The sequence below is a fragment of the Staurois parvus genome, unplaced genomic scaffold (assembly GCF_062004578.1).
Source record: "Staurois parvus isolate SC_StPar_1 unplaced genomic scaffold, SC_StPar_1.0 ptg000999l, whole genome shotgun sequence".
Lineage (NCBI taxonomy): Eukaryota > Metazoa > Chordata > Amphibia > Anura > Ranidae > Staurois > Staurois parvus.
Genome location: NW_028318795.1, coordinates 424288 through 440079, shown reverse-complemented (window position 1 = coordinate 440079; position 15792 = coordinate 424288). Strand labels below are relative to the sequence as shown.

Here is a 15792-nt window from a genome sequence, read left to right as displayed (position 1 = left end):
CGTACCGACTCCTCATGCTGCTGCCAGGTCCAGAGTGTCTCATGGGTCCCTGTACGGCCTCCCATTGCTGCTGTCTCCATCGCCACACTCTGCCATGTGCCACTTTCAGGTCTCCTCACAATGCTGGTGGGTTCCATTTTGTCATAGGGTGCTGGCAGATTACGGGCCTCCCATTGCTGCTGCCAGGCCCGTAATCTGCCATGGGCCCCCGTACCGACTCCTCATGCTGCTGCCAGGCCCGTAATCTGTCATGGGCCCCTGTACCGCCTCCTCATGCTGCTGCCTGGTCCAGAGTGTCTCATGGGTCCCTGTACGGCCTCCCATTGCTGCTGTCTCCATCGCCACACTCTGCCATGTGCCACTTTCAGGTCTCCTCACACTGCTGGTGGGTTCCATTTTGTCATAGGGTGCTGTATGGCCTCCCATTGCTGCTTCCTCCACCGCCACACTGTGACTCCACACTCTGGTTTTGGCCCTGTGACTGCCCAAATGAGTGAAGTGTGCGGTGATTCTAAGATCGACGGCACTCATCTGCATATCATACTGACTGACAGTATTATTTCTCTTCCCCAGCAGACTCCAAGGGCATTTAAATTAAAGGTACAGTGTTCTGCACTAATATAAAGGCTCTCTGAAGCCTAGAAACACCCTTTTTATAAGTTAAATTCGCAGCGAATATATTCGCATCGAATCGAATTTATTCCTCGAATTCGCCGAATCAGCCGAATCGAATTTTTGAATACTTCGCTCATCTCTAGTTTAGATCATAAAGTGTGACTCCAGGGCAGAACACCCTTTCTCAACCTTTTCAACATGGAGGAACCCTTGACATAAGTTTCCATTCTCAGGGAACCGCTGCTAAAAGTTACTCACAATACATTAATGTGATGGTCAGTGGGAAGAATGCTCCTTCCTCTTGTGGTCATTTGGAAGAATTACCCCTGTGACGGAAGTCACTTTGGGTGGGGGGCCCATGGAACACAGCTTACTTTGGAGAGGTGGGGAGACCCCTGTCTCAGCTCCCCATATCCCTCTTATGTGTAAGTCACCCTGTGCCTGTTAGGGGTACAGGGTGATCTGTCCTAATATTGGGGTGGGGGGTTGTTGATTGTTTAATGTCATATGGTTGCATCCCATTGTTCTATTGTGTGTCTTGCTTGGGAGCAAACTATTATGGGATGTATGTGCTTATGTGTATTAGCTTAATGGGGTGTGTCTCCAGCAGCCCTCCCTCCTGATGGGACTGTCTGCTGGTGTGAAGTTTGAATACCTGTGTGTCTCTTGTTACTAAATGTAGATTGCCCCGCCCTGTGTCATTATGTAGGGATGGGGGATTGTCCCCTGAGTGTATATATCTTGTATCTGTGTTCAAATAAACTAGTCTACCTCCTGGTTTACTTCAAGACTGGTGTCATCTAGTCTTGTATGGTCGGCTGTGGTGTCTGTGGTTGGTGTTCAGACGGGGAAACGGTAGTCTAACGGAAGTACTAAAGCACAGTCTGGGGCAGTTCCATTACAACCCCCGTATAGATAGCTAGAAAGAACAATTGTGTTATCTGAGAGGCAGAAATTGCTCATCGCTCGAGAAACCCCTAGCAACCTCTGGAGGAACCCTGGTTGAGAAACCCTGATGTTGGTGTACCTCGGTTTACGGACGCCTTGGTTAACGTAATTTTCGGCTTACAAATGAAAATCCATTGAAAATAATGGCTCGGTTTACAAATGTTTTACGAATTTTTTTCGCAATGCCGGCTTTTTTCCCTTCACTATAACTCACAGAATTAGCTGTCACTTTTCATGGACCTAAAGGAAACTTTGTTTCTTTTATCTCGGCAAAAAAACTAAAAGGAAACTTTGTTTCTTTTATTTGGGGGGAAAGTGACAGCTGATTCTCTGACCTCTAGTGAAGAAAAAGCCGGTAATTACATTTAGAAACCGGCACCGACCTGTAGTGACAGCGACTTTTTTTTTTACTTTTTTCTGACCTCTGACCGGATTAAATGGTTTTCAATGCATATTATGCATATAATGCTCTCCACACAGAGAGCAAGGCTCCTTATCCTCTTGCTGGGCTCATATTTTGAGGATTGTGTGACTTCTGTACATAGTATATATGTAGAATGCAGTATGATAGAACTTAGCGCTGTTTTCTGCATCTTGTTCAGGAGTTTTCCAAAGAACTCAACAGCCGGGCGGACAGAAATGTTGCAGTAAGCATTGCGAGCGATATGCCAGGAAACTCCCAGAGCTCACAAGCCAGTTCCAGAGCCAGTCCAGCAGGTGAGTGAGGACGGCCACAGACCGGTAGGTGTCTCACCAAGGGTAACGGAAGGTAGGAAGCTGCCTATCCATGCTCAGACCACCAGGACCCCCTACAACCTACCCCTCTGCTCACTGGCACACTGCTTTCATTTACAGTTTTACATGTGTATCGGTACCCCCCGAAGGAACCTCTGGCTTTCAGGCCTATTCCCCTTCACAACATCCACAGCCAGGCAAAAGGCATTTTCACACACTGTCAAGGACCTACCTTTCCTCAGGGCTTGTGCTGCTCCATGTGTTGGCATCCATCTTAGGTGTCTGCAAAGCATTGTGGGTTCCTTTATGTTTTCAGCCCTCTGCAGCTCCTCCCCCAGGAGGTGCGGTTTATCACATTTAGGTCTGCTTTTTGTAGCTGTCCATTGCATTTGTGTCCTGCCTCTTGCACAGCAGCAAGCTCCTGTTTAGCTACTCATTGCTTTCCTGGATACCGACTCGGCTTTGGCTAAGACTCCTCCTGGCTCCTGATCCCGGCTCTGGCAATGATTCTTCCTGGCTCCTGATCCCGGCTCTGGCGACGATTCTTCCTGGCTCCTGATCCCAGCTCTGGCGACGATTCTTCCTGGCTCCTGATCCCGGCTCTGGCGACGATTCTTCCTGGCTCCTGATCCCAGCTCTGGCGACGATTCTTCCTGGCTCTTGATCCCGGCTTTGGCTACGATTTCTGCTTTTGGACTTGCATAGACTCTTGTCTTATTTTTATATGAATAAATCTACCTCTAATTGCACCTCCTTGTGTGTCTGGCTCCTCGCTCCCTGACAGTACACGAATGCCATGAATCCTGACGGTGCAGGTACGCCCCCGCTCCCTATGTTGGTTGCCAGACTTGATCAGCAGGATCTTTTGTTGGATCAGATCGCTCAGGCGTTGCAGACACTGCTTGCACACACAGCGCACCTTACTCCTGGTGCAATTAGGCCGGTTTTCACTCCTGTGGTCGCTCCCGCTGCTGCTCCAGTTGTTGCACCTACTTCTGCATCTTCTGCTGCACCTGCGGTGCCCAGAGGTATGACTGGTTCAGCCCCCCTTCCACAGCGTTTTGGGGGTGAGCCGAGTCAGTGTCGAGGTTTCCTTAACCAAGTGGGCATATATTTTGAATTGATACCCCACGCTTTTCCTACGGAGAGGTCAAAGGTGGGCTTCCTAATCTTGCTGCTCTCGGACAAAGCCTTGGCCTGGGCAAATCCCTTATGGGAGAACGATAACCCTGTGATTCACGAGTTTGCCGGTTTCGTTGCCTCCTTCCGTAAGGTATTCGATGTGCCTGATCGCTCTGCCTCTGCTGCCAAGCTGCTCATGTCCATGCATCAGGGTTCACGGACCGTTGCCGAGTACCCCATAGAATTTTGTACCCTGGCGGCAGAGGTAGGTTGGAACAATGAGGCTCTGGTGGCTGCATTCTCTCATGGTCTCTCAGACCGAGATTTCAGCCAAAGAACTGCCTATGGAGCTAGAGGCACTCATTTCCTTCCTAATCCTGATTGACACCAGGCTCAGGGAGAAGCCTTCACTTAAGGAGCGTCTGCGGAGGCCTCCTAACCGATTGGCGCATATGTTTTCTGTCCCACCCATTCCTCCCTCTCCTCCCACGCCTCCTGGGGATGGCTTGTCTGGCGATGAGCCCATGCAGCTGGGGTTTGCTCGCCTTTCCGAGGGGGAGCGGGCCTCCTGGCGTCGGGAGGGTCGCTGCCTGTACTGTGGTCTCGGTGGGCATTTTCGGCAGTCCTGTCCGGTCCATCCGGGAAACGTCCGCACCTGAGATCCTGTCGGGGGCAGATCTTGGGTGGAGTTTCCTCGTCTCCGGTGTCCCGCAAAGATAAACCGCTAATCACCGTTGTCCTCTCTTGGGCGGAAGGCTCGTTGACGGCCCAGGCGTTGGTAGACTCTGGTGCTGGCGGGTTGTTTATGTACAGTTCGTTTGCTGCCCAGTACTCCATTCCTCTGCAGGCTCGAGTTACTCCATTGGTCCTCGAGGCGATAGATGGCAGGCCCCTGCAACCGCCGCAGGTTACCCACGAGACCCTGCCGGTTGAAGTAGCTATTGGGGCTGTTCACAGGGAGTTGGCCTGTTTCCAGGTAATTTCTTCTCCGCACTACTCCGTGGTTTTGGGATATCCATGGCTTCAGAAGCACAATCTGACCTTTAATTGGCGGTCGGCCGAGATCCTCTCGTGGTCTCCACAGTGTGGGGCTGGTTGCATCGTTGGACCTGTTAAGGTGTTGTGTGCCTCCTCGGACTCTGTGTTGCCCACTGACTATGGGGAGTACCTGGACGTGTTTGACAAGGTGCACGCCGGTGCTCTGCCTCCTCATCGTCTATACGATTGTGCCAAAGCCTTGCAACCCGGTGCCACTCCTCCACGTGGCAGGGTGTATCCTCTTTCGGTTGCGGAGAATCAGGCCATGGAGGAGTACGTTGCAGATGCGCTTTCCCGGGGGCATATTCGCAAGTCTACTTCTCCAGCAGGAGCTGGCTTTTTCTTCGTGAAAAAGAAGGGAGGTGAGTTGAGGCCTTGCATTGATTTTAGGGGTCTCAATCGAATCACGATTAAGAATGCTTTCCCTATTCCATTGATTACCGAGTTGTTCGACCGCCTCAAGGGAGCAACGGTCTTTACTAAACTCGACCTTAGGGCTGTGTACAACCTCGTACGGATCAAGAAGGGGGACGAGTGGAAGACCGCGTTCAACACCAGAACTGGTGACTATGAATCCCTGGTTATGCCCTTCGGGTTGTGTAACGCGCCCGCGGTCTTTCAGGAGTTCATTAATGATTTCTTTTGTGACTTGTTGCAGCAGTGCGTGGTGGTTTACTTGGATGACATCCTGGTTTACTCTGCGTCTATGGAGGCTCATATCCAGGATGTCAAGCGGGTGCTGCAATGGATACGTGAGAACGAGCTTTTCTGTAAGCTCGAGAAGTGTGAATTTCACCGATCCCAGGTTGCCTTTTTGGGCTACATCATTTCTGTGGTGGGATTTTCCATGGACCCTCAGACAGTTTCGGCGGTTCTGCAGTGGCCTCGTCCCAGTGGTCTTCAGTCCATTCAGCGCTTTTTGGGATTCGCCAACTATTATCGGAAGTTTATCAGGAACTTCTCCACGCTGGCCAAGCCTCTCTCAGATCTGACCAAGAAGGGCAGTAATCCCCACGAGTGGTCACCCGAGGCCATTTTAGCTTTCGAAGCTCTGAAATCTGCCTTTGCTTCAGCTCCGATACTGTCTCATCCCAATCCTGGGTTGCCTTTTGTCCTTGAGGTTGATACATCTGAGATGGGAGTAGGCGCCCTCCTGTCTCAGCATCGGTCACCCGATGGACCCCTACTTCCCTGTGGGTTCTACTCCAGGAAGCTTTCCTCTGCAGAATGCAGCTACCAGATTGGAGATAGGGAGTTGTTGGCCATTGTTCAGGCTCTCAAGGAATGGAGGCACCTGCTCGAGGGTTTTGTGGTTCCGGTCATCATTCTCACTGACCACAAGAACCTGACGTATCTCTCAGAGGCTAAGAGGTTGACGCCCCGTCAGGCCAGATGGGCTCTGTTCTTGTCACGTTTCAACTATGTGGTCTCCTATTTGCCTGGCTCCAAGAATGTCAGGGCTGATGCCTTGTCGCGGCAATACTCTGAGCTGTCCAGGGAGGACTCTAAGCCGACCTCCGTCATACCTCCGGATCAGATCCTGGCTGCCATTCGTACCAGCCTGACTTCTCCCCTTGGGGAGCAGATTTTTGCGGCTCAAACTGATGCTCCCGCTGAGAGACCAGCTGTAGATGTTTCGTACCTGAGGGATTGCGCACCCGCTTGCTGCGTACCTACCATAATTCCAAGACTGCCGGTCATCTGAGGAGGAAGCAGTTGTCCTGGGTCATTTCTCGTTTATTCTGGTGGCCATCTCTCCATTCCGACATCGCCTCATACGTAGCGGCATGTTCGGTCTGTGCCCAGAATAAATCTCCTTGGCATCTTCCTTTGGGCCTTCTGCAACCCATTCCCAATGGGGAGTGTCCCTGGTCACACCTGGGCATGGATTTTATTGTAGACCTCCCTGTGTCTCGAGGCCATATGGTCATTCTTATGGTCATTGATTGTTTCTCCAAGATGTGCCATTGTGTTCCGTTCAAGAGATTGCCAACTGCGCAAGAACTGGCTACGGTTTTCGCCAGGGAGATCTTTCTCTTGCATGGGTTGCCTAAGGTGATTGTCTCGGAGCCAGTTTGTGTCCAGGTTCTGACGCGCCTTCTGCTCCCAGTTGGGTATTAAGCTCTCCTTCTCTTTGGCCTACCACCCGCACTCCAATGGGGCTGCAGAGTGTTCCAACCAGGCCCTGGAACAATTCCTTCACTGCTATATCTCAGACCATCAAGACAATTGGGTCAATCTCCTGCCATGGGCAGAGTTTGCGAGGAACTCGGCTGTCAACTCCTCCTCCAGGCTGTCTCCCTTCATGGCCAACTATGGGTTCCAACCCGCTGTATTGCCTGAGTTTTTCTCGCCACAGGACATTCCGGCTGTGGAGAACCATCTTGCTGCCCTGCGTTCCTCATGGGGGCAGATCCAGAGGTCCTTGAAGGACTCAGCCCAGCGCCAGAAGCTCCAGGCTAATCGTAGGCGGTTGCCCGCTCCTTCATACCGGGTCAGAGATCGGGTGTGGTTGTCCACTCGTAACCTCAATCTTCGGGTGCCCGCACCGAAGCTGGCTTCCCGTTTTGTTGGTCCTTTCCGTATCCTCCGCAGGGTGAACCCGGTTGCCTATGCCCTTGCTCTTCCTGCTGGGATGCGTATCTCCAATGTCTTCCATGTATCCCTGTTGAAGCTTCTGGTCTGCAATCGCTTTACTGCCTCTCGGCCTCGGCCTCGTCCTATCCGGGTTGACAGTCATGAGGAGTATGAGGTGAGCCACATCCTGGACTCTCGGTTGGTTCGCGGTCGGGTGCAGTTCCTGGTCCATTGGCGTGGGTATGGTCCCGAGGAGCGTTCCTGGGTTCCTTCCGCGGATGTTCATGCTCCTGCCCTCCTCCGCGCTTTTCACGCCCGAATTCCCCAGAAGCCTTATGTTGAGCTGCGGAGGGGGAGGGGCCCTTGAGGAGGAGGTACTGTCAAGGTCCTACCTTTCCTCAGGGCTTGTGCTGCTCCATGTGCTGGTATCCATCTTAGGTGTCTGCAAAGCATTGTGGGATCCTTTATGCTTTCAGCCCTCTGCAGCTCCTCCCCCAGGAGGTGCGGCTTATCACATTTAGGTCTGCTTTTTGTAGCTGTCCATTGCATTTGTGTCCTGTCTCTTGCACAGCAGCAAGCTCCTGTTTAGCTACTCATTGCTTTCCTGGATACCGACTCGGCTTTGGCTAAGACTCCTCCTGGCTTCTGACCCCGGCTCTGACGACCATTCTTCCTGTCTCCTGATCCCGGCTCTGGCGACGATTCTTCCTGGCTGCTGATCCCGGCTCTGGCGACGATTTCCACTGTTGGACTTACATAGACTCTTGTCTTATTTTTATATTAATAAACCTACCTTTAATTGCACCTCCTTGTGTTTCTGGCTCCTCGCTCCCTGACACACACTTCCAGATGGTTTAATAAACAGTCTGGGGGTGTTGGTTTTTGGAGTAACTGCTGTCTTGGCCTTTCTGTTAGACAGGCTGCTTCTGGCTTGGCTTGGAGTCTGTAGCTAAGCCTAGCTGAAACCTAAGCTGGGTGAGTTCCCGGAGCTCTTTCCTTGCTCCTCTTTCTCTCTTTTTCTCCTTTTCCTCTTCTCTGCCCCAGGGACAGAATCCCCTAGCACAGGGGCCACCTCTAGATGTCTGGACCCTGGACTCTGCTCCCAGACTGCCAGGCTTTAGAATATTTATGGGCTGCTTCCCCACCTTCTGGACCAGCCTTCACAGGGATTGGTGGAAGCTCCATGAATATTCAGGCTGCAGCCTCTGTCTCTCCACCCACCATGTTCTGGAGACTTCCAGAGGATTATAGAAGACAGGGGGAGGTAACAGAGCCATGGCCTCCTAAACACAATTATCCCGTTCTCCTGTGCCTACAGAGGAACCTACTAGCAAACTAGGAGGGTGCTTCTCACGGATTGGTGGAAGCTCCATGAACATTCAGGCTGCAGCCTCTGTCTCTCCACCCACCATGTTCTGGAGACTTCCAGAGGATTTTAGAAGACAGGGGGAGGTAACAGAGCCAAGGCCTCCTGTACACAATTATCCCGTGCTCCTGCACCTATCGAGGAAACTAGGAGGGTGCTACGCATGCACATAGTCTAGTGAGAGATTCAAAGGTCTGAGAGTCCAAATGATTTTAATATTGATTTTTGTTTACAAAGACCAAATCAGCACAGCCAACACATTTTGGAGACCCGGAGATCTCCTCCTTTTCCATGGCTCGGGTTGCTGGGGAGATTGGAGGGTTCTGAAGTGTCACCATCATCGGGGCTTTATCTGCTGGTTTCATCAAAAATCAGAGATGACAAAGATCAGTGGATCAATGGATCAGCATAGATGTATTGGTAGTATTGGTTGCAGAGTTCAGGAAGAATGATGGAAAAGTCCTGGGTGGGGATAACTCCTCTTCATCTTCTCGTCTGTTGCAGGCGTCTTTGGCACAGTGAGCACGCCGGTGACAGGGACTCATGAACTGACGATCGGATCCGTCACTTATCAGGTGAAAACTGGAGATATAACAAAGGAGGATACGGACATCATCGTCAATTCAACTGACCGGTCATTCTCCATGAGATCAGGTATTTCCTAAGGGGGGGTTGGGGGGGGGGTACGTGGAGAAATCCCCCTAACCCCTTTCACCGCCAGGTCCAAACGACGTAGGACGGTAGGGGGTTCTATACACAATTGGGTGGTTGCAGCCATCGGGATTGTGTATAAAGCTGACAGGCAGACTTCTGACTGTCAGGTGGAAGCTGTTGGGTGACTGAAAGAAAGAGAGAAAGAGAAAGAAGGAAGGAAAGAATTATGTGGCACATAATTGTGAAGTGGAAGGAAAATGAGAAATGGTTTTCAAAATTGTTTACAAATAAATATCTGAAAAAGTGTGGCGTGTATTTGTATTCAGCCACCTTTACTCTGATTCCCCTAACTAAAATCTAGTGGAACCAATTGCCTTCAGAAGTCACCTAATTAGTACATAGAGTCCCCCTGTGTGTCATGTGATCTCAGTATAAATCCGAGGACAATCGTTTCTTCCAATAACATCCTTCAGCAAAGGCATTCTAGCATGTGACCCCATTAGAAAACAACCCAACATTAGCATATAAGCACTCAATATTTGAATCATCGGTACAACATGCAAATATTTGTCTTTATCGGTTGGATTCTCTCATGTATGTGGCGGTTTCCTTCCTAGGTGTGTCCAAAGCCATCCTGGACGCTGCAGGACAGAGCGTGGTGGATGAGTGCGCCCGGCTGGGTAAGAAACCTCAGATTGCCATTGGAATATCTGGCAGCGGGACAAATATCGTGCTCTGGGGGATGTCTACAGAGCAAGACCCTCAATGACCGTCAGTCACCGCAGCCTCCATTATCTTCCAATGTTCCGAGGAGAACATCTGCCTCCAGTCCCCATGTTTCAGCATCATAGATATGACATCATTGCAACGCTTCATTAGAGGTAGCGAGGTGGCAGCTGGCAGGACTTGGTCCTAAAGTCAGAGAAATCAGGTCCCGGTAACAAGGTGAAGCAGTTTCAGAGGGGCGCACAGTGAAGGGTTTTGGCTAGTAGAGGTAATAGCGGGCAACCTATGGGGTCTGTCCTTAGGCAGGACTTTGCTTATTCAAGCAAATAATGCTTTCATGCTTCAGATCTCTTTTGAGAACCTCTGCCAGATCTTTATTGCCCTTTGAGTCCTTGGAGATTTGTTTGGACTTTATTAGGCCGGGTGACCATTTTCACCAAAACCCAAAATGATGGCAAGTCCAAAAGTATTGGGCCGCCGGCCTTTCCTGGACTTTAATGGCCTCCCAGTCTTAGTCCGTAGGGTTCAATATTGAGTTGGCCCCGCCCTTTCCACACACATGACCTTTAATAACCTCCCAGTCTTAGTCCGTAGGGTTCAATATTGAGTTGGCCCCGCCCTTTGCAGCTATAACAGCTTCAACTCTTCTGGGAAGGCAGTCCACAAGGTTTAGGAGGGTGTCTATGGGAAGGTTGGACCATTCTTCCAGAAGCACATTTGTCAGGTCAGGCACTGATGTCGGGGGAGGAGGCCTGGCTCGCAGTCTCCGCTCTAATTCATCCCAAAGGTGTTCTATGGGGTTGAGGTCAGGACTCTGTGCAGGACAGTCATGTTCCTCCACCCCAAACTGGCTCCTCCATGTCTTTATGGACCTTCCTTTGTGCACTGGTGCGCAGTCATGTTGGAACAGGAAGGAGCCATCCCCAAACTCTTCCCACAAAGTTGTCCAAAATGTCACCATAAGAGTTCCCTTCACTGGAACTAGGGGGCCAAGCCCAACCCCTGAGGAACAACCCCACACCATAATCCCCCCTCCACCAAACTTTACACCTGGCACAATGCAGTCAGGCAAGTACCGTTCTCCTGGCAACCGCCAAACCCAGACACGTCCATCAGATTGCCAGACAGGGAAGCATGATTGGTCACTCCAGAGAACACGTCTCCACTGCTCTAGAGTCCAGTGGCAATGTGCTTTACACCACGGCATCCGACGCTTTGCATTGCACTTGGTGATGGAAGGCTTGGATGCAGCTGCTCGGCCATGGAAACCCATTCCATGAAGCTCTCTACACACTGTTGTTGGGCTCATCTGAAGGCCACACCAAGTTTGGAGGTCTTTAGCTATTGACTCTGCAGCCAGTTGGCGACTTCTGCGCACTGTGCGCTTCAGCATGCGCTGACCCCGCCCTGTCATGTGACGTGGCCTACCACTTGGTGGCTGAGTTGCCGTTGTTCCCAGTGGCTTCCACTCTGTTATAATCCCACTAACAGTTGAGCGTGGAATATTTAGTAGCCAGGAAATGTCACGGATGGACTTATTGCCCAGGCGGCCACCTATCACGGGACCACGCTTGGAGTCACTGAGCTCCTGAGAGCGACCCATTCTTTCACCAATGTTTGTAGAAGCAGTCTGCATGCCTAGGGGCTTGATTGTATACACCTGTGTCCATGGAGGGGATTGGAACACCTGAATCACATGATTGGGAAGGGATTGGAACACCTGAATCACATGATATGGAGGGGATTGGAACACCTGAATCACATGATTGGGAAGGGATTGGAACACCTGAATCACATGATATGGAGGGGATTGGAACACCTGAATCACATGATATGGAGGGGATTGGAACACCTGAATCACATGATTTGGAGGGTGGGGCCAATACTTTTGGCTTCCATGTAATGGCAGTCGGATCGGCTAACTAGCCTCTCGGTTGCTATTGCAAGCAGTGGGAAGGGACACCCACCCCTCAGGCACTTTCCACAGCTTTAACAGGATCTCCCATCCCACCAGGAGTCCCGATCGACCAGCCAGCGCTTCCACCCAACAAAGACCGGATCGGCTTTGTTTGTCTCTGTGATATAGTAACACGGAAGCGATGACCTTACATCACTCCTGGCCACAAATGGTGCCATATTGACCCCAGATCCCTCTATGAAAAGTACCTGTCATGTGCCTATTGCTGTCACGGGGGACGTTTGCATTCTTTGTGACAGCACTAAAAGTGATAAAAAGAAAATGTAAGCAACAGAGTAAAAATTTTTTTAAGGTGCCCCGCCCCCACCGTGCTGGCACGCAAAGGCGAACACATGGGTCGGTCCCGCACGCCAGCAGTCAGCCCACACATGTGACGTATCGCCACGAACGTTAGATTATGGGCATTAATTCTAGCACCAGACCTCCTCTGTAAACCTAAAGTGGTGACCTGTGAGGGCTTTTAAAGCATCTCCTATGGATAATAAAATGTGTCACCTGATAACCATAAGCCCCGCCCACACAGTCACCTGACCAAAAGAGACAAAAGGACATTGCGCAGGATTGTGACCCGGAATACGAAAACAAGAGTGACTGCAGAGCTCAATCTCAGTCTTCACGGGACTGAGATTCAGCTCTGCAGTCACTCTTGTTGTTTTCTTATTCGGGTCACAATCCTGCGCAATGTCCTTTTGTCTCTTTTGGTCAGGTGACCATGTGGGTGGGGCTTATGCTTATCAGACGACATTTTCCCCAAAAATGCCGTCATAACCTTTGATACTGAACCTCGTCACACGGCCAATACATTGTCAACACCCTGGTTATCTATTGTAACACCCTCCTCATTGGCCAACCTCATCACAGGCTATCCCCTCTTCAGTCTATCATGAATGCTGCTGCCAGACTCATCCACCTTACTAACCTTTCTGTGTCTGCCACCCCTCTCTGCCAATCCCTCCACTGGCCTCCACTCAGTGTCCTCCACCCCACTCTGCCAATCCCTCCACTGGCCTCCATTCAGTGTCCTCCACCCCTCTCTGCCAATCCCTCCACTGACCTCCACTCAGTGTCCTCCACCCCTCTCTGCCAATCCCTCCACTGGCCTCCACTCAGTGTCCTCCACCCCACTCTCCCAATCCCTCCACTGGCCTCCGTTCAGTGTCCTCCACCCCCTTCTGCCAATCCCTCCACTGGCCTCCACTCAGTGTCCTCCACCCCCCTCTGCCAATCCCTCCACTGGCCTCCACTCAGTGTCCTCCACCCCTCTCTGCCAATCCCTCCTTTGGCCTCCATTCAGTGTCCTCCCTCCCTGTCTGCCAATCCCTCCACTGGCCTCCACTCAGTGTCCTCCACCCCTCTCTGCCAATCCCTACTTTGGCCTCCATTCAGTGTCCTCCATCCCTGTCTGCCAATCCCTCCATTGGCCTCCACTCAGTGTCCTCCACCCCTCTCTGCCAATCCCTCCTTTGGCCTCCATTCAGTGTCCTCCATCCCTCTCTGCCAATCCCTCCACTGACCTCCATTCAGTGTCCTACACCCCTCTCTACCAATCCCTCCTTTGGCCTCCATTCAGTGTCCTCCATCCCTCTCTGCCAATCCCTCCACTGGCCTCCACCCCTCTCTGCCAATCCCTTCACTGGCCTTGATTCAGTGTCCTCCACCCCTCTCTGCCAATCCCTCCACTGATGTCCTCTTAGTGTCCTCCACCCCTCTCTGCCAATCCCTGGTGCCGGTTATCTATTATTGGATTTGTTCCGTCTGCAGGATCTCAGGGTAATAAGGATCATATTGTGACACAGAGCGGAAATCTTCGCTGCAAGAAGATCCTCCATATGGTCGGCACCAACTCAGCCACTGCAATCAAAACGTTCATCACCGATGCTCTGACCGAATGCGCCCGACTCCAGGCGACATCCGTGGCCTTCCCCGCCATAGGGACAGGTGTGTGGTCTGATAAATACTCCCACGTATCGTATTCCTGCTCCGGGTCACCGCCATCTCTAAAGGACCCCTCACCAGATCACAATCAGATTGGTTCACCCATTGGAGCTGATCACCATTCACACAAAAGAACTGAACGGTGCTGATTGGTGCATTTGGCTACCAATTACAGTCATTCCATTTGGCTGAAGCAGATTGCTCATTTACTAACTCAGTGGAAGAAAACAAATGTGGCCCTTTACTCACCTTTATCCAACCCTTGGGGCATTGTTCATCCTCACATCAATGATGGGGCACTATTCCTCCCACTGACACCAATGATGGGGCGCTATTCCTCCCACTGACACCAATGATGGGGCACTATTCCTCCCACTGACACCAATGATGGGGCACTATTCCTCCCACTGACACCAATGATGGGGCACTATTCCTCCCACTGACACCAATGATGGGGCACTATTCCTCCCACTGACACCAATGATGGGGCACTATTCCTCCCACTGACACCAATGATGGGGCACTATTCCTCCCACTGACACCAATGATGGAGCACTATTCCTCCCACTGACACCAATGATGGGGTACTATTCCTCCCACTGACACCAATGATGGGACACTATTCCTCCCACTGACACCAATGATGGGGCACTATTCCTCCCACTGACACCAATAATGGGGCACTATTCCTCCCACTGACACCAATGATGGGGCACTATTACTCCCACTGACACCAATGATGGGGCACAATTCCCCCACTGATACCAATGATGGGGCACTATTCCTCCCACTGACACCAATGATGGGGCACTATTCCTCCCACTGACACCAATGATGGGGCACTATTCCTCCCACTGACACCAATGATGGGGCACTATTCCCCCTACTGATACCAATGATGGGGCACTATTCCTCCCGCTGACACCAATGATGGGACACTATTCCTCCCAATGACACCAATGATGGGGCACTATTCCTCCCACTGACACCAATGATGGGGCCCTATTCCTCCCACTGACACCAATGATGGGGCACTATTCCTCCCAATGACACCAATGATGACGCACTATTCCTCCCGCTGACACCAATGATGGGGCACTATTCCTCCCACTGACACCAATGATGGGGCACTATTCCTCCCGCTGACACCAATGATGGGGCACTATTCCTCCCACTGACACCAATGATGAGGAACTATTCCTCCCACTGACACCAGCGATGGGGCACTATTCCTCCCACTGATACCAATGATGGGGCACTATTCCCCCCACTGACACCAATGATGGGGCACTATTCCTCCCGCTGACACCAATGATGGGGCAATATTCCTCCCACTGACACCAATGATGGGGCAATATTCCTCCCACTGATACCAATGATGGGGCACTATTCCTCCCACTGACACCAATGATGGGGCAATATTCCTCCCACTGACACCAATGATGGGGCAATATTCCTCTCACTGATACCAATGATGGGGCACTATTCCTTCCACTGACACCAATGATGGGGCACTATTCCTCCCACTGATACCAATGATGGGGCACTATTCCTCCCACTGATACCAACGATGGGGCACTATTCCTCCCACTGACACCAACGATGGGGCACTATTCCTCCCACTGATACCAACGATGGGGCACTATTCCTCCCACTGACACCAATGATAAGGAACTATTCCTCCCACTGACACCAGCGATGGGGCACTATTCCTCCCACTGATACCAATGATGGGGCACTATTCCTCCCACTGATACCAATGATGGGGCACTATTCCTCCCACTGACACCAATGATGGGGCACTATTCCACCCACTGATACCAATGATGGGGCACTATTCCTCCCACTGACACCAATGATGGGGCACTATTCCTCCCACTGACACCAATGATGGGGCACTATTCCTCCCACTGACACCAATGATTGGGCACTACTCCTCCCACTGACACCAATGATTGGGCACTACTCCTCCCACTGACACCAATGATGGGGCACCTATTCCTCCCACTGACACCAATGATGGGGCACCTATTCCTCCCACTGACACCAATGATGGGGCACTATTCCTCCCACTGACACCAATGACGGGACACTATTC

General features: G+C 51.4%; 1 protein-coding gene across 1 annotated transcript in view; it reads left to right on the top strand.

The window, feature by feature from the left end:
* Window positions 1–15792, top strand: part of LOC149441365 (protein mono-ADP-ribosyltransferase PARP14-like) — a 107999-nt gene that overhangs the window by 72228 nt on the left and 19979 nt on the right. Inside the window, exons 8-11 of the mRNA XM_089657433.1 lie at window positions 2166–2280; window positions 8906–9055; window positions 9673–9735; window positions 13521–13697. Of these exons, the coding sequence (XP_089513559.1) occupies window positions 2166–2280; window positions 8906–9055; window positions 9673–9735; window positions 13521–13697 (505 nt within the window). The remainder of the gene's footprint in view (window positions 1–2165; window positions 2281–8905; window positions 9056–9672; window positions 9736–13520; window positions 13698–15792) is intronic.